Source organism: Sturnira hondurensis, unplaced genomic scaffold, assembly GCF_014824575.4.
Source record: "Sturnira hondurensis isolate 20B ecotype Veracruz unplaced genomic scaffold, ASM1482457v3 Scaffold0017746, whole genome shotgun sequence".
Lineage (NCBI taxonomy): Eukaryota > Metazoa > Chordata > Mammalia > Chiroptera > Phyllostomidae > Sturnira > Sturnira hondurensis.
Window position 1 is genome coordinate 1344661 of NW_028090377.1, and position 19928 is coordinate 1364588.

At 38.5% G+C, this 19928-nt stretch overlaps 1 protein-coding gene across 1 annotated transcript in view; it reads left to right on the forward strand.

Annotated features, from left to right (window-relative positions):
- RRM1 (ribonucleotide reductase catalytic subunit M1) overlaps positions 1–19928 on the forward strand; it is a 50000-nt gene that overhangs the window by 12973 nt on the left and 17099 nt on the right. The window contains exons 5-9 of the mRNA XM_037068606.1: positions 3360–3419; positions 4478–4517; positions 4777–4939; positions 14030–14171; positions 15564–15647. Of these exons, the coding sequence (XP_036924501.1) occupies positions 3360–3419; positions 4478–4517; positions 4777–4939; positions 14030–14171; positions 15564–15647 (489 nt within the window). The remainder of the gene's footprint in view (positions 1–3359; positions 3420–4477; positions 4518–4776; positions 4940–14029; positions 14172–15563; positions 15648–19928) is intronic.

Below are 19928 nucleotides of genomic sequence, written 5' to 3' on the forward strand. Positions count from 1 at the left end.
TAAGATTCTCTTCTTATCTTTAATCTTGGGTAATGTAATTATGATGTACCTCAGTGTGTTCTTCCTCAGGTCCAACTTCTTTGGGACTCTCTGAGCTTCCTGGACTTCCTGGAAGTCTATTTTCTTTGCCAGATTAGGGAAGTTCTCCTTCATTGTTTGTTCAAATAAGTTTTCAATTTCTTGCTCTTCCTCTTCTCTTTCTGGCACCCCTGTGGTTTGGATGTTAGAACATTTAAAGATGCCCTGAGGTTCCTAAGCCTCTCCTCATATTTTTGAATTCTTGTTTCTTTATTCTCTTCTAGTTGAATGTTTCTTTCTTCCTTCTGCTCCAAACAGTTGATTTGAGTCCTGGTTCCCTTCCTGTCACTGTTGATTTTCTGTATATTTTGCTTTATTTCACTTTCGGTGGCCATAATTTGTTCCTTCATTTTGTGACGGAGCTTAATCAGTTCTGTGAGCATCCTGATTACCAAAGTTTTGAACTGTACATCTGATAGGTTGACTGTCCCTTCACCGCTTAGTTGTATTTGTTCTGCAGCTTTGATCTGTTCTTTCATTTGGGCCTTTTTTTTTTTTGGTCTCATTGTTCCTGTTGTGTAGTCAGGAGGGGAGCTTTAGGTGTTCCCAGGATGGGGCAACCCATGTTGCTTCCTTGTGATGCTGTATGTGGGGGAGGAATCTGAGAGGGAACAATGGTGCTTGCTCTGCTCTCTTCAGTCACTTTTCAGTCACTTCCCCTGGTACCCACAATCAAATTGGGTCCTTTTAGTGCTGATTCCTAGGTGGGTGGGTTTGTGTACATCCTAGGACCCTGTGGGTCTCTCCAACAAACTCTCCTGTGAGGCTGGGAGTTTCTCCCACTGCTGTCTCAACCCCCAGAGGTATTTTCAGTCAGAGGCTTTGAGGCTTTATTTCTCCATGCTGGAACCCTGAGTTGTGAGGTCTGTCTTGCTCCCTAGTTGTTCCTCTTGGTTTATCTGCACTGAATGTGGGACTGCCTAGTCCTCAAGTGCTGCCTTGCCTGCCCGGGTACTCCAGTTGCTACTTTGCCACGAGTCCTCTCGCCCAGCTGCCTGTCTCCACCCCTACTTCCAGTCTCCTGAAAGAATATTTCTTCTTTAACTCCTTGGTTGTTGGACTTCCATATAGTTTGATTTTCTGGCAGTTCTGGTTGTTTTTTGTTTTTAAACTTTGTTGTCTTTCTTTTGGTTGTGCAAGGAGGCATAGTATGTCTACCTACACCTCCATCTTGGCCAGAAGCCCTGGTAAACATTTTTTATAGGTTCTTTTTTTTAGAGTAACAAGCACATTTTGAAAAATTCAAACACTACAAAAGATACAGGTAAAAAGTAATCCTCCATTTTTCTTTGTATATTAGCTTTTCTGTCTAGAAACAATATTATAACATTTTAAAATGTATTTTCTTAGTGCTATTCTCTAATACATGTGTATTCTCTAGTATATATATATTTTTCCTCTTAGTGGCAGTCTCCTGTGCATACTGTTCTTGTTAATACTTTATCTTAGAGATAGTTCTGTATTAGCATTTATGATTATCCTGTTCTTTCTAACAGCTGTGTAGCATGGGATTATATAGATACATTGTCATTGTATGCATGTGTGTATATATATTGCTCTAGTGGTGGATATTTGTTTTTCATTTTTTGCTGTAGTAAACATCTTTATATGGTAGTGTTTTGCTGATAGAGTATATTGCTAAGATGAATCCTTTAAGTGGAATGGCTGAGCGAAAGAGTTTGTGCATTTAAAATTTTAGTAGACATTGTCAAACTAACTCCTAAAAGTGTTGCTCAGGTAAAATTTTGGAAGATCTTGCTCAACAACTTAAAAATGACCTACTTGTGTTCCAACTTCTTTCTTAACTAGATCCCAGAGGACAGAAGGGAAAAGTATCCAGCCAGCCCTGTTGTACACAAAATTAATTTACCGTGGATATCTGCACATATGGAAACCAGTTTAACTTTAGGCAATAGAATGATAAGTTGGCTCTCTCTCTGAATATGTATCTGGTGCATTGTTCATATGTATAATTTTGAGGATCCGTTAAAAACAAAAATACTATAACAGCTAAAAATTTTACCTGAAAAATAAATATCAAGCAGTTCTCCATTATTCACTCAAGGCCTCTATCTGCCTTTGGCAATAAAGATGCCCTTAATAGTTTAAGAGAAAGGACCAGATTTTTCTAGTTGTTGGACATGGATCCTTATACAGAAGCACTGATGGTATTTTGTAAAACTGACTCCATTTTTCTTATCCAGAGTGACTGTTTGTACCTAATTGCTTTTGTTTTCATCCAAATGGCTGTGTTGACTACAAATACTCTATGACAATAGACAGTTGTTTTATAATATCTTATTTTCATAACCATAGTTTTTATAAAACCTGTTAAAGGACCATGGATTTTGAAGAGGCTTAGAATTCATGTAATCCTATATGTTATTACTTATTATATATATTGTTATGTGCAGTTTTAAATGGTCTAATTTTTATTATAAAAGCATGTATTAGCAAGTATAGTAACAATACTTTGGTCACTAAAAATTTATTGAAGGCTAGCTCTGGCTGGTGTAGCTCAGTGGATTGAGTGCGGGCCTGTGAACCACACGATTGCGGTTCAATTCCCAGTCAGGGCACATGCCTGGGTTGCAGGCCAGTTCCCAGCAGGGGACACATGAGAGGCAACCACACATTGATATTTCTCTCCTTCTGTCCTTCCCTTCCCCTTTAAAGATAAATAAATAAAATCTTTATTTAAAAAAGTTATTGAAGGCTAATACATAGTTCATTTTATGCTCATGTTCTTTGTTTCCTTAATTAGATAATATAATGCAGAGTTTGAAAAGTCACATTTATATTTTAATTTATATACAATTTATATTTATATTTCCTTTTAGTCTTTTTTTAAAGGTTTTATTTATTTTATTTTTTAAAGAGGGGAAGGGAGGGAGAAAGAGAGGGAGAGAGACATTATTCAGTTGCCTCTTGTGCACTGCCTACTGGGGACCTGGCTCGCAACCCAGGTACCGGGAATCAAACTGGTGACCCTTTGATTCCCAGGCTGGCACCCAATCCACTGAGCCACACCAGCCAGGGCTTTTCTAGTCTTTTAATGTATATGTGTTTAGCCTAATTAGGATACTTTTTTAATTAAAAAAAAAATTTATATAATGTTTTTTTCCCTTCACATTAGATATGGACTTTTGTTCTACAATAATAATACTTAGTGTACCTTTTATATATCCAGTATCACTTTTAATTCTGGAGTCAAGGCTGAAATGTTGATTTTGTGAAAATAAGTCTGTCTTAATTGTGGTATCTTTTTTTACCTTCATCAGCGCCTGAATTCTGCCATTATCTATGACCGAGATTTCTTTTATAATTACTTTGGCTTTAAGGTAAATAATGGGTTTCAAATATGGAAATACTGTTTTTGTTTATGTTTAGTAACAATTATAAAGACAGAAAATGATGGGAGTTGGAAGGGACTTGGGGTTTACTGGGGTCAGGATGGGGAGTGGTTTTTTTTTTTGTGGGAGTGGTTGTTTGAATTAAGGAAAGATATCTTATCCATTTGCAATTTTCAGAGTTTCCAAATATTACTTCTGGATTACCTGAGGAGTTATGCAGATAATTTGCTATAGTGATTCCATATAGCAACTGTTTATAAAATCCCTACTGTATGCCAAATGCTTTTCTAGGTACTTTTGTGCTTATAAAAAGTGATTAAGAACATGAATGTTGGTGTCAGATCTTCTAGGTTTGAATCTCCATTCTACGGTTTGTTTGTTTTTTTCCACTTTTTAAAATTGGATTTATTGGGGTGGCACTGGTAAAGGAAATTACACAGGTTTCAGGTGTATAATTTCACAACACATCATTTGTGCACCGTGTTGTGTATTCAACGCTCCAAGTCAAATCTCTTTCCATCACTGTTTATCCCTCCATACTCTCCTTCTCTTCTCCCCTATCCCCTGCAGTCATCACACTGTTGTTCATGGCCATGATTTGCTCAGTTCCCCTCACCCCATTTCTGCTGTACTTACTAGCAAGTGACTTAATCTTTCTATGCTTCAGTTTCCTCAGATTTAGAATGGGGACAGTAATACAATTTCAACATTAAGTTCTGTTAAGGATAAGGGAGTGAGTGTTGCTTAGGTCAGTACGTAGCCTATTCTAAGTACTTTATAAGTGTTAACTGTTGTGGTGATGATGGTGAATACCATAACTTCTGCTATTAATGTTATACATGTTAATAGAGAGCTGGCTTCTCCCCGAAAATTTCATGCAGTCTTTTCCAAAACAAATAGCTAAACTGAAGCTAGTGAGAGTAAATATGTTATTCATTTAAAATTATATAAAAACTGAGAAGATTAGATTGCCTTAGTGTGAATGCTATATCTACTATGTCTTTAAAAACTGCTCTGAAAGTTTTTTGGTTACTTTGCTTTTCTAGACGCTGGAGCGGTCTTATTTGTTGAAGATCAATGGAAAAGGTGAGACATGCATGTTTGTGTGTTTTATCTTTTGTTTCTTATATATTGAATATAGAGCTTTGAGTTGTTAGCCTTAATATTTCTATCTAAACTCTAAGTAACATTTTTAACTTTAGGTCCAGTTTATGAATAACTGCCCTACTTATTGGTGTAAAGTTTTAAAAATCGTCTTTTAGTGTTTCTTTTTGACTCAAGTACATGTCTTAGCCTAGTTTGTCCAACATGTTCTAATATATGAAAACTCCTCTTTTGATTTTAGTGGCTGAAAGACCACAGCATATGTTGATGAGGGTAGCTGTGGGGATTCACAAAGAAGATATCAGTGCTGCTATTGAAACATACAACCTTCTTTCTGAGAGGTGGTTTACCCATGCCTCTCCCACTCTCTTTAATGCTGGTACTAACCGCCCACAACTTTCTAGGTATGTGTCACCTATAGTTCCTTTTAAAGTTCCGAAGTGGTTTTGATTAAAGAATTAAACATTGGCTTGAAAAAGTAGTCAGTTGATCACAGAAAATATGAATTTGATGGACATTTAATCACTCCTGCTCTGATTAAATGAGACTTAATTCTGGAAACATCTCTTCAGTGTGGTAAGTGAATTGGAGAGGGACAAATGCTGATAATGAAATTTTAGACGTGATTGTGGTGATTATTGCACAAGTCTCTGAATATACTAAAAGCCATTAGTTGTACACATTAAATGGAGAATATTATGGTATGTGAATTACACCTCAGTGAGGTTGTTTTGAACAAACTAGATAGTGACAGGTAATTAGGGACTCTTATAGTAGTATGTATTGGAGATTATGGTAGTTAGGATTAGGGTGGTGAAAGTAGAACTTGAAAGAAATAGACATATTTAAGAGATGTTTGGGAACTTACGGCAAAGATGGAGGTGTAGGTAGACACACTGTGCCTCCTTGCACAACCAAAAGAAGGACAACAGCAATTTAAAAACAAAAAACAACCAGTACTGACAGAAAATTGAACTGTCTGAAAGTCTGACAACCAAGGAATTAAAGAAGACACATTCATCCAGACCAGTAGGAGGGGCAGAGTAGTGCAGCTGGGGCGGAGAGGGCTCTCAGCAAAGTGGCAGCTGGTGTGGAAGGTGATGGTTGGTGGACCCAGTGATGAGGAGAGGGGTGTGGCTGTAGTGCGTGAAGCGGCTGGAAGACTGGGCAGTCCCACATTCTTGTGCAGACAAACCAGGCGAAAATGGGGAGGGAGGCTGACTGCACAACCCAGGGTCCCGGTGTGGGGAAATAAAGCCTCAAATCACTGATTGAAAATACCTATCGAGGTTGAGGTGCTGGGAGAACCTCCCAGCCTCATAGGAGAGTGTTGGAGAGACCCACAGGGTCCTAGAATATACACAAGCCAATCCGCCCAGGAATCAGTACCAGAAGGGCCCAATTTGCTTGTGGGAAGTGGGGGAAGTGACTGAAATCTAACAGAGAGCAGAGCAAGCACCATTGTTCCCTCTATGACCCCTCCCTCACGTACAGCATCACAAGGCGGAAACATGGGTTGCCCTGCCCTGGTGAACACCTAAGGCTCCTCCCCTCCCTATGTAACAGGCATGTCAAGACAAAAAAATGGCCCAAACAAAAGAACAGATCAAAGCTTCAGAAAAAATACAACTAAGCAATGAAGAGATAGCCAACCTATTAGACGCACAGTTCAAAACACTGGTAATCAGAATGCTAACAGAATTGGTTGAATTTGGTTGCAAATGAGATGAAAAAATGAAAGTTGAGGAGAGGCTTAGGAACCTCCAGGACATCTCTAAATGTTCCAACATCTGAATGATAGGGGTACCGGAAGGAGAAGAGGGAGGGCAACAATTGGAAAAGTTATTTGAACAAATAATAAAAGAGAACTTCCCCAATCTGGCAAAGGAAATAGACTTTCAGGAAGTCCAGAAAACTTGGAGAGTCCCAAAGAAGTTGGACCCAAGGAGGAACACACCAAGGCACATCATAATTACATTATTCAAGATTAAAGATAAGAGAATCTTAAAAGCAGCAAGACAAAACGAGAGAGTTATCTGTAATCTGTAAAGGAGTTCCCATAAGATTATCAGTTGATTTCTCAAAAGAGACCTTACAGGCAAGAAAGGGCTAGAAAGAAGTATTCAAAGTCAGGAAATGCAGGGACCTACATCCAAGATTGCTCTATCTAGCAAAGCTTTCATTTAGAATGGAAGGGCAGATAAAGTGCTTCTCAGATAAGGTCATGTTAAAGGAGTTCATTACCACCAAGCTCTTATTATCTGAAATGTTCAAGGGATTTATCTAAGAAAAAAAGATAAAAAATATGAACAGTAAAATGACAGCAAACTCACAATTATTAACAACTACACCTAAAACAAAGACAAAAACTAAGCAAATAACAGGAACAGACCACAGAAATGGAGATCACATGGAGGGTTAGCAACAGGAGAGTTGGAGGAAGGGCGAGATGGGGGAAAGGTACAGAGAATAAGTAGCATAGATGGTAGGTAGAAAATAGACAGGGGATGATAAGAAAAGTATGGGAAATGTAGAAGCCAAAGAACTTACAAGTATGATCCATGGACATGAACTAAAGGGAGGGAATGTGGGTGGGAGGGGGTGTGCGGGATCGACGGAAGTGAAGGTGGAAAATGGAATAACTGTAATAGCATAATCAATAAAATATATTAAAAATATATTGGGGAGGTAATACTGAGAGAATTTGATGATGTTTTTGGATGTGAGTCAAGGATGGTTCCTGAGTTTATGGGTAGAGTAACAGGATGAAGGTGATGTCATTATCTGAAAAGGGGAACACTGGAACAGAATGCAGTGATATTTAAACAAAATAAACCCTTAGCAAGTTGGTTTATTCTAGGAACTCAAGAATATGTGAGGATCAAAACATGTATTACTGTACTCATTAATATTTTTGTGCCCTTTAATACTCTTTTATAATAAAAATTAGCAAAATCAATGCAGAAAATAACTTCCTTAATTTGGTAAAAGATATCCACTAGAAACCTAGCTCTATTAGAGATTCTAGCAAAATATTTGGATATGTTCAATATAAATTAATCAGTTAGGTTTCTTAACTTTAGGTGTTAGAAGATTAACTTTTTTAAGATTTTATTTATTTATCTTTAGAGGGGAAGGGAAGGAGAGAGGGAGAGAAATATCAATATGCGATTGTCTCTTGTGCATCCCCTGCAGGGAACTGGCCTGCAAGCCAGGCATGTTCCCTGACTGGGAATTGAACCACGATCCTTTGGTTCTCAGGCCCATGCTCAATGCACTGAGTTACACCCGCCAGGGCAGAAGATTAATTATTAAAAAATATTATTTATAATACTGGAAGGTTACCCAGGAACAGATCTAATAAGAGACATATAAGGCTCCTAAAGGAGCACATTCTAAAACATAGTTGAAGGACATTTAAAAATAAGTGGAGAGTGATTTTATATTAAAAAGTAGATTTTGCAAAGATGTCATTTTTTTCCAAGTGAACATACAGATTCAGTGTAATTTGAGTCAAAATTTAAACATGGTAATTCTATAATTTATATGGAGGAGCAAAAGACTAAGAATAGTCTAGTAGGATGCCCTGGCTGGTGTGGGTCAGGGGATTGAGTGCTAGCCTGTGAACCAAAAAGTTGGTTTGATTCCCAGTCAGGGCACATGCCTGGGTTGTTGGCCAGGTCCCTAGTTGGGGACATGTGAGAGGCTACTGATGGTTGTCTTTCTCACGCATCCATGTGCCTCTCCCTCCCTTCATCTCTCTGTAAAAGTAAATAAAATCTTTTAAAAAATTTAAAAAAGGAATAATCTAGTAGGCTACTCAGAGGTAGCAGGCGCTAATCTCTGGAACCTGTAAATGTTATCTTACAGTGAAAAATGGTTTTTGTATGTTACTTGATTAAGAAAGATCTTGACACAGGGAGATTATTCTGAATTAGGTAGATGAGCCCTAAATCCAGTCAAAAGTATCCATAAGAGAAGAGATATGCTGAGGGAGATAATGATACAGATAGAAGAAAGAAAGGCACCTTGAAGATGGAGGCAGAAATTAGAGTTGATGTGGCTACAAGCAAAGGATTCATCAGAGCCAGAAGAGGCAAGAAATATATTCTTTACTAAATCCTCTGCAGGAAGTATTCTTTTTTTTTTCCTGAAAGATTTTATTTATTTATCTTTAGAGGGGAAGGGAAGGAGAAAGGGAGAGAAACATCACTGTATTGTTGCCTCTCATGTGTCCCCTGCTGGGAACTGGCCTGCAACCCAGGCATGTGCCCTGACTGGGAATCAAACCGTGATCCTTTGATTTGCAGGCCCACGCTCAATCCATCAAGCTACACCAGCCAGGGTTGCAGGAAGTATTCTTGATTTTGGCCTAGAGAAACTTATGTTCCAACTTCTGGCCTCCAGAACTATGAGATAATAACGTTTCTATAAGCTGCCAAGTTAGTGATAATTTGTTAGGGCAGCCACCGGAAACTGATATAAATAGCAAGATAGTTTTGAAGAAAAAGCCCAGATTTCAAGACTACTGGAAAGACATGGTAATCAAAACAGTGTGGTATTCACTCTGGAGTAGACCAAAAAACCTCTGGAGCATAACAGAGAGCTCAGAAACAGATTCAGGCTAATATCAGAACTTGAATAACTGAGGTGTCATTACATTTTATTAGCAAAGCATTGCTAGGGAAATTGGTTATCCTATGGGGAAAAATACAGTTAGTTTCTTTTTTCATGCTATATAGAGAAATACAATACAAAATCTAAATGTGAAAGTAAAATCTTTCAGAAGAGCATATAGAGAAAACTGATACCTATTTTCCTCTTCAATTTTTACTATGACTTTCAGACATTCAAGAGATTTTTTTAAAAAGGACATTGAATACCACCCATATACCTACTTCTGCTTAGATCAAAATATTACTGATATTTTGTCATATATTTATATCTTAAAATTTGTTTTTTGGCTGAGCCCTTTGAAAGTGAGTTATAGGAGACTTCTGGTCAAGATGGAGGTATGTGTAGACATGCTTCACCTCCTTGAACAATGTAGAAGATTTACAACCAGATCTCAAAAGTAGTAACACCCAGAACTGTCAGAAAATCGAGCTGTGTGGAAGTTCAACAACTGAGGATTTAAAGAAGACATGTTCATTCAGACAGGTAAGTTGGGCCAAGTCTAAGAGAATGGTGGAGAGACAGTGTGGTGCTGAAAGGTAGCAGTGGAGGAACGGATGGGAGGGATACCTTGGAAGGGGGTGATCCTAGTCCCAGGCCAAACCTAACAGCCAAGGGGTCCAGCACCAGGAGTAGAGATCCCCATTAGCTCTCCGGCTGTAAAACCAGCAGGGGTTGGGGCAGTGGAAGAAACTGCTGGGGTTTTGCCGTTTAAAGAACTAGCTTGTCTTAGAACATTTATAAACCCACCCACTCTGGGATTCACTACCTGAGCAGCAGCTAGAAGGGGAGCAGTTGCACACGGGAACGGGGTGAAGTGATTGGAACTGTGGAGAGCGACAGGTGAACTGCCAGAACCTGGGTGGCACATTGTCCCCTGTTGGGGCTTACCCCAAACAGCCACAAAGCAGTGAAGAGCGTTGCCCCATCCTAGCAATTACCTAAGGCTCTGCCCCCTAAGGCAATTACCTGTACAGCTTTTTCTACATAGGTCATGCTACTAAGGGAGTAAAAGCAACTCTGCCGAAACACAGAAACAAACACAGGGAGGCTACTAAATGGAGGAGACAAAGAAATATGGCCCACATGAAAGGATAGAACAAAATTGTAGAAAAAGAACTACCGTAGTTTTTGGACTAAAATGCACTTTCCCTCCCAAGTTTGGGAGGAAAATGGGGGTGTGTATTGTAGTCTGGATGTAGCTTTACATTGGTGAAATATTATGTTATTTATGTTCTTAACTATTTTACCACATTTTTGCTTTAAATTTTTTTTTCTATTTTCTTCCTCTAAAACCTAGGTGTGTCTTNAGAGCGACAGGTGAACTGCCAGAACCTGGGGGGCACATTGTCCCCTGTTGGGGCTTACCCCAAACAGCCACAAAGCAGTGAAGAGCATTGCCCCACCCTAGCAATTACCTAAGGCTCTGCCCCCTAAGGCAATTACCTGTACAGCTTTTTCTACATAGGTCATGCTACTAAGGGAGTAAAAGCAACTCTGCCGAATACACAGAAACAAACACAGGGAGGCTACTAAATGGAGGAGACATAGAAATATGGCCCACATGAAAGGATAGAACAAAATTGTAGAAAAAGAACTACCGTAGTTTTTGGACTAAAATGCACTTTCCCTCCCAAGTTTGGGAGGAAAATGGGGGTGTGTATTGTAGTCTGGATGTAGCTTTACATTGGTGAAATATTATGTTATTTATGTTCTTAACTATTTTACCACATTTTTTGCTTTAAATTTTTTTTTCTATTTTCCTCCTCTAAAACCTAGGTGTGTCTTATGGTCCAAAAAATACAGATAAGCGAAATGGACATAGCCAACCTATCAGATTTCCAACCTATAAATAGCCAGCCTGTGCAGAGTTCAAAAACACTGCTTATCAGGATGCTCAGAACTCTTTTGAGTATGTCAAAAAAAAAGGAAGAAATGATGGTCACATTAAATGAAATAAAGAATAATCCACAAGAAACTAACAGAAGGGGAGGAAGCTGAGATTCAAACCGACAATTTGGAACATAAGGAAGAGATAAACATTCAACCAAAATGAAAAGAAGAAACAAGAATTTTAAAAAAAACGAGCATAGGTTGAGGAACCTCTGGGACGTCTCCAAATGTGCCAGCATTCAAATCAGGGATTCCAGAAGGTTAAAGGAGGAAGGGCAAGAAATAGAAAATTTATTTGAAAAAATAATGAAAATATCTCTAAGTTGGTGAAGGAAATAAGACATACAAGTCCAGGAAGCACAGAGAATCCTAAACAAGTTGGACCCATAGAGGGCAACACCAAGACACATCATAATTAAAATGGCAAAGGTTAAAGATAAAGAGAATCTTAAAAGCAGAGAAAAGCAAAGAGTTACCTACAAAGTAGTTCACATAACACTATCACTAGATTCCTCAAAAGAAAGTTTGCAGGCAAGAAGTGACTGGCAGAATGTATTCAAAGTGATGAAAAGCAAGGACCTATACCGTAGATTACTCTATCCAGCAAAGCTATAATTTAGAATGGAAAGGCAGATAAATGCCTTCCCAGACAAGGTCAAACTTCTCAGGAAAGATAAAATTTCCCAGACAAGGTAAAACTAAAGGAATTCATCACCATCAAGCCATCATTACATGAAATATTATAGGGACTTACTTAAGAAAAAGAAGATCAAAACCATGAACATTAAAAAGGCAATGAATTCACAACTATCAACAACCGAATCTAAAAAAACAAAGTAAGCCAACAACCAGAACAGGAATAGACTCATGGATATGGAGATCATTTGGAGTGTTATCAGCTGAGATGGGGAAATAGTGCAGGGATTAAGAAGCATAACTGGTAGGAACAAAATCAATAGGGAGAAGTTAATAGCATAGGAAATGGAGAAGCCATAGAACTTACACATACCACCCATGGACATGAACTAAGTGGGAGGGATTGCTGGAGGGAAAGGGGTACTGGGTTGGAGGGGGGCAAAGGGAAAAAATTGGGACAACTGTAATAGCATGATCAATAAAATATACTTAATTTAAAAAGTGAGTTGTAGATATCATGACTCTTAATGCCTCAACCTGTGTCTTGTTAGGAGAATATATATGACCTCAGAGCAGTGAAGGATTTCTTAAAATAGGTGTAAGCAAAACAACAAAGGAAAATTGCGTTAAAATGGAAAACTGTGAATCAGAAACAGTGAAAAAAAACAAGTTTCAGACTGCAAGAAGATAATTTGCAATGTATGTTAACTGTCCAGGATTATAAGAAAGACAGAACCAGATAGAAACATGGACAAAGGATGTAAGAAATAATTCATAGATGAAGTATCTTGATTGGCTAGTAAACATGTGAGATGATAAATGTTGATAGTAATTAGGAAAATGAAAGTATCATAATGAGATACATCTTACCCATCAGTTTGATAACAATTCTGAGTCTGATAATGTCAAGTGTTGGTGAGAATGTAGAACACAGGGAGCTCTTATACATTGCTAGATAGAGTGTACTTAACCATTCACTTTGGAGATTCTTTAATAAAGTGGAACATATGCCTACCCATTGACCCTAGGAGATCCATTCTCTCCTAGGTTTATATCTGAAAGAAATACTTAGATATTAGCACAAGGAGATATGTTCAAGAATTTTCACAGAAGCATTGTTTAGATTGTCAAACAAATTGGAAATAATCCATGTGTCCATCAACAGGCAAGTGGACAAATATAATGGTAGTTGTATTCATACCATGGAATACCTTACTGCAATGAAAATAAACTAGAGTTATATGTATCAGTAGGAAAGAATCTCTAATACAATGTTGAATTAAAAACAAGTGGCAAAGGATAAATAAATTGCCAATCAAATTTTTAAAATATAGAACATATAAATGCTGAAAGGTAGAGATGCATGAGATGGTATGGAATTTTAATAAGGCTTTATCATGTTTAATTTCAGGTAGTTGGTTATAAGTACAAAGTATATTACTATTTATAGCTTTCAGAATGTCTTTTTTAAAAAAAAGATTTATTTATTTATTTACCTTTTAGAGGGGAAGGAGAGAGGGAGAGAAACATCAATGTATGGTTGCCTTTTGTGCGTCCCCTGCTGGGAGTTAGCCTGCAAGGAACCGGCCTGCAACCCAGGCATGTGCCCTGACTGGGAATCGAACCGCGATCGTCTGGTTCACAGGCCCGCGCTCAATCCACTGAGCTACGCCAGCCAGGACTCAGAATGTGTTAATATTCAGCAGAAGAAGTCAATGGATAGAATCCATTTGATTGGTTGATTATTCAAAGTAGTGAAGGGATCATTGGTAGAGTATGGTTCCCGAGTTAGGGAACAGAATGAGATCCAAAGCACAGATACAGAGTTTGTCTTCAAAAAGACTAAGGGAGCTGAATTTTGGTGCCATATCAAAGAGTTGGTTGACCATTGCATAGGTGGGTTTTTTTAAATGTTTAATTTTTCTTGAAAACACTGTTGAAAACATTGTTACGGATGTTCAGGAATTTGCATGAGAAGATGTGAAAATGGCATGTTTGCAGTCTGGTGAACATGTAAGCTAATAGTTTAGACTTATCTCTAAGACTTCTAGGCTTAATATCTAGGTTTGGCAGCAAGGTAATTTTACAGCATTATGATGATATGTTGATATGTCTTACTGCATTAAAGCTAGTGAAAGTATGTTTTTCTTCTAAGTATTGTTTTTCACCCAGGAATTTTGTAAACTTTAAATCTTCTATTTGCCTAACTTAGTATCTTTGAATATATAGTCATTTTTGTGACTCTGCTTTGCTTCATTTGCTTGCTGAGTTGTGACTTCTTTCCCTCATAGCTGTTTCCTTCTGAGTATGAAAGATGATAGTATCGAAGGCATTTATGACACTCTAAAGCAGTGTGCATTGATTTCCAAGTCTGCTGGGGGAATTGGTGTTGCTGTGAGTTGTATTCGAGCTACTGGCAGCTACATTGCTGGGGTAAGTAAGCTTCTGTTGTATGACTAAAAATGTGTAGAATTGAGGGAATCAAGTCCATAAGCAACCAGTTTTATGGTTGAGAGAGCATATGCTAGGGCATGGGAGACCTATGTCTCTGTTAATTACTGGATGGTTGTGTAACTTGTAGTGAGTAGTGAGTCATCTCACTGCTTCTAGCTTCATTTTCATCCATCTTATTAGAGGTTTAATCATCCATCATTAGATGATGATCTCTAGGATCCTTCTAATCTCAGGTTTAGATTTATTTTATATTTTGAAATTAGATTTTAGAATTCTGGTTTTATTTATAGTAATAGCAGGTATCATCTATAGATGGTTTACTATGGACTAAATCTGTTAAAAGTCGTACATAAATTACCCATTTAATCCTTACTACAACCTTATGAGATAGATATCATTACAGACACATGGTAGGAACTTTATGCCTCACAGTAACTTTGTCAGTACAGGCACTATATGCACTATTATTTTTACTTTATAAGTGAAGAAACTGAAGCTTAGAAAGTTAAATTATATACAGAGATTCGCCAATTAATATATGATAGAGCCTGGATTCAAATTTTAAATATTGACACTTTTAATGTAAATTCAAGCTCTGCTGGTTCACAATTTCTTGGGAGTCAAGAAAATGATATTAGATGAGACACTATTTTAAATCTTGTCTTAACTACTTATTAGAAATGCCTAGCACAAGTTATTTACATCTCTGTGTTTGTTTCTTCATCTGTAATGTGAAGAAAATATCTGATCCTATAGAAAAAAACTGGAGAGTCCAGTAGAAAATCATTCCATTATGTGGTGTTTTGGAGGTGCTGTGATGTATACAGAACTTTCACTTAGTAGTAGGGCGAGCCATTGCTCACGTGTCTTTCTCAACTGTTTGAAGGCTTGCCTTGGGTTAGGAGGATTACTTTTGAAATTTCATGAGGTTTATTCTAGTCTTAGGAGTCTGTATTTTCTTATCTTCATTCTAGAATCCATTTATTGATGACAATCTGTTTACCTTATTTAATGTCTGGATTTATCTATTGCATATAAATCTTACTGTATAATGCTTTGAATCTGGGGGGAATAATCTTTAGAAGGTGTGGAATTTATCCTGATTTTTTATTCTTTTGACTTGTAATTGTTATGTCTCATTGTAAATTAGAGATGCTATGAAATAACTTTGTATATAATTATAATGTATTCAACAATTTGTTTATTTTATGTTGGGCATTGTTTTAAAAGCAGAGGTAGAAATGGAGAGCAGGTAAAACTTTACAGAGTCGGAGAGAGTAATTTGTTCACTCTTGAGCTATTGTTTTCTTTTTCTTGCTGAGCTCCCCCTCTGTCACCTCCAGATGCCTTTATTCTCAGTCTCTCTTTCAGACTAATGGCAATTCCAATGGCCTTGTACCGATGCTGAGAGTATATAACAATACAGCTCGATATGTGGATCAAGGTGGAAACAAGGTATGCTCTATTATTTGAAAGTATTGGAAATCAGAACTAAAAATTATTAGTCGTCTATGCTTATCATAAGATGATTCATTGTGTATTTCTAACAACATTGCCTTTTTTTCATTTTAAAATCCATTTAATTTGTATGATTTATTGTACTTTAAAGTGCATACACTTTGATGGGTTTTGACATATGTATATACACTGTATAATTACTCTACTGATCAAAATAACAGGACATTTTCATCACCCCAAAAATGTTTCCTCATGCACCCTTTTTTTAATGATCTCCTTTTTTTAAATTGTTGTTCAGTTACAGTTGTTTAACCTTTTACCCTGTGGCTATGCCCTGCCCCTCCCCCTGATACATTATCCATGTTCATGAGTCCTTTATACATGTTCCTTGACTGGCGCCTTCCCTTTCTTTCCCCCATTATCCCCATAACCCTCCCCTCTGGACATTTTCAGTTTGTTCTTTATGTCCATGTCTCCAGTTCTATTTTGCTTATTTGTTTGTTTTGTGGATTAGGTTTCATTTTATAGGTGAGACCATATGGTATTTGTCTTTCACTGCCTGGCTTATTCGCTTAGCATAATACTCTCCAGTTCCACCCATGCTGTCAGGAAGGATAGGAGTTCTTTCTTTCTGCTGCATGGTATTCCATTGTGTAAATGTACCACAGTTTTTAGATCGGCTCATTTCCTGAAGGGCACTTAGGCTGTTTCCAGTGCTGGGATATTGTAAATTGTGCTGCTATGTGCATTGGGTGCATAGGTTCTTTTGAATTGGTGAGTCAGAATTTTTAGTGTATAATTCCAGAAGTGGGATTGATGGATCAAAAGGCAATTCCATCTTTAGTTTTCTGAGGAAATTCCATACTGTTTTCCACAGTGTCTGCACCAGTCTGAATTCCCACCAGCAGTGTAATAAGGTTCCCTTTACTCGACAAGCTTGCCAGCACTTGTCTGTTGATAGATTGATTGATTGATTGTTCAATTACAGTTGTCTGCATTTAACACCCACCACCCCCAACCTTCCTCACCTCCCTTCCCTGCTTTCACCTCCCCTTGCTTTTGTCCATGTGTCCTTTATAGTTGTTCCTGAAAACCCTTCTCCCCATTATCTCCTCCCACATCCCCTCTGGTTGCTGTCAGATTGTTCTTAATTTCAATGCCTCTGGTTATATTTGGCTTGCTTGTTTGTTTTGTTGATTAGGTTCTGGTTAAAGGTGAGGTCATATGGTATTTGTCCCTTGTCGCCTGGCTTATTTTAGTTAGCGTAATGCTTTCCAGTTCCATCCATGCTGTTGCAAAGGATAGGAGCTCCTTCTGCTGTGTGGTATTCCATTGTGTAAATGTACCATAGTTTTTTGATCCATTCATTTACTTGTGGGCACTTAGGTTGCTTCCAGTACTTGGCTATTGTAAATTCTGATGCTGTGAACATTGGGGTGCATAGGTTCTTTTGGATTGGTGCTTCAGGGCTCTTAGGGTATAGTCTCAGCAATGGAATTGCCGGGTCAAAAGGCAGTTCCACTTTTAGTTTTCTGAGGAAATTTTGTACTGTTTTCCATAGTGGCTGAACCAGTCTGCATTCCCACCAACAGTGCACTAGGGTTCCCTTCTCTCCACAACCTCTCCAAGACTTGTTTGTTGAGTTGTTTATAATGGCCATTCTGACTGGTGTGAAGTGGTATCTCATTGTGGTTGTAATTTGCATCTCTCTGATGATTAGTGATGCTGAGCATCTTTTCATATATTTCTGGCCCTCCGTATGTCCTCCTAGGAGAAGTGTCTGTTCAAGTCTTTTGCCCATTTTTTAATTGCATTGTTTGTCTTCCTGGAGTGGAGTCTTGTGTGTTCTTTATATATTTTGGAGATCAAATCCTTGTCCAAGGTATCATTGACAGATATGTTTTCCTATATATTTAGTTCTCTTTTCATTTTAATGCTCTTTTCTTTAGCCATGCAGAAGCTTTTTAATTTGATGAAATCCCATCTGTTTATTCTTTCTTTTATGTCCCTTGCTCTAGGGGACATAGTGGTGAAAATATTGCTGTGTAGAATATCTGAGATTTTCCTGTCTATGGTTTCCTCTAGGACTTTTATGGTGTCACAACTTATATTTGCTTTTATCCACCTTGAATTTATTTTTGTGTCTGGTTTAACTTGGCAATCAAGTTTCATTTTTTTGCATGTAGCTGTCCCGATCTCCCAACACCGTTTGTTGAAGAGGCTGGTTTTACTCCATTTTATGCTTCTTCCCCCTTTGTCAAATATTAATTGACCATAGAGACTTGGGCTTATTTCTGGGCTCTCTATTCTGTTCCATTGGTCTATGTGCCTGTTCTTAGGCCAGTGCCAGGCTGTTTTGATTACAGTAGTGTTATAATACAGTTTGATATCAGGTATTGTGATCCCTCCTACTTTGTTCTTCTTTCTCAAAATTGCTGCAGCTGTTTGGAGTCATTTATGGTTCCATATAAATCTTTGAAATGTTTGTTCTATGCCTGTGAAATATGTCATTGGTACTCTAATAGGGATTGCATTGAATCTATAAATTGCTTTGGGTCATATGGACATTTTGATGTTAATTCTTCCAATCCATGAGTGTCTTCCATTTGCTTCCATTTGTGTCTTCCTTGATTTCTTTCTTCAGTGTTGTGTAGTTTTTTGAATACAGGTCTTTTACATCTTTGGTTAAGTATGTTTCCTAGGTACTTTATTTTTCTTGTTGCTATATCAAATGGGATTTTTCCCTGATTTCTGTTTCTGATATTTTATTAGAAATAATAAATATTAGGGTAGGACCGCTGCCATGGGCGGGCACCAGTATATGCCTCTGAGTTAGTGGGTGTGGGTGTGGGTGTGCACCGCTGGGATGGTGGGTGTGTGGGCGAGTGGGGGCAGGTGTGTGGTAGCAGGAGACATGGGTGTGTGGCCTCCTGTGCTTTGGTGGCAGCTGGGTTGGGCATGCACTGCTGGGGCCATGGTGCAGGCAGGCGCCCTCTGCTGCTGCAGCACGGGGGAGGGGAGGGTCATATCTAGGGGAGGCAGGGGTGGCCACTGTGGGAGAATTTCCTCAAGAACCACCGAGACCTTTTTGTTTTTGAAAAATTTCTCCTGCTCAAGCTTGCTGCTCCAAACAAGCACCCAGCTTCTCACGCAGCCCAACTTTCCAACCAGACTTCAGGCTATCCCAATCAGGGTCTGTCATGGCCCAGCTATTCTCTCTTCTCTAGGCATCACCTGACTCCGCAATTTCTCTAGTAATGACCCATCCAGCATCCACAGTCTCAGCAAGTGCACATTGCCCCTGTGTGTTTGCCACTTTGTTCCCCTTATCAACTTCAAGCATCCAGGTCCATCTTGGTGCTGCTCGAACCTCCCTGTTGATCTGGCTCTCTTCCAAGAATCTTATGGCAAGCCCAGCAGGCCCCAGGCCTGGGGCTGCAGCCACCCTGATCCCTGCACTGGTCCTAGGGACCTCATCGTCCCAAAGCAGTCTCCATACTGTTTGATTTTTCCAATGTCCTCTACAGTTTTGGTCTCCAACCTTCATATATGCTGGAATACTGTTGGCTGTTCACTCTGTACCTCAAAAGATGGGCTAGGTGTTCCCCTGAGCAGCCTTACTAACATCCTTTCACACATATGGGTACAATTGGAGATCTCAGTCTGCTACGGCCGGACATTGTGCTGGGCAAGAGAAGGAAAGGGCGGGCAAGACAGAAAGCCGGACAAGGTGCCTGGCCATGGCCCATGGCGCTTCCTCAGAGCACAGTGCCCAACGTTTCACATCTGTTGGTTTATTAATGATTGCCATTTTGACCAGTGTGAAATATCTCATTGTGGTTTTAATTTGCATCTCCCTGATGGCTCATGCGTCTTTATATGAACCGCCTCATCCTTCCCACCCATACATACTGGCTGTAGGCAGTCAGTGATCTAGTCGACAGCTTTTTTTACATATTTGCAAAGAATTTCTAAAGTAGTAACACTAATATCTGATCTCGAAAAAATTGTCATATGTCTTCTAACTTTTCTTTAAAAAAATAAAACTCTGCCTGTTTTATAGAGGGAAAAGTAAAGTTGAGAGGATTGAGTTGTTTATTTAATATTATCAGTAGGCTAGCTTACAAGTTGGGCCTGCCTCATGGACATGTAGGCATACTAATCTCTTAGTTTATGACCTTCTCTCTGGAGTACTTAAAAAAATCTATGGGGACCTTGATAAGACATTTCACCTTTTGACTTTAGTAAGCACACAACCTTTTATTGTCAAAGTTCAAG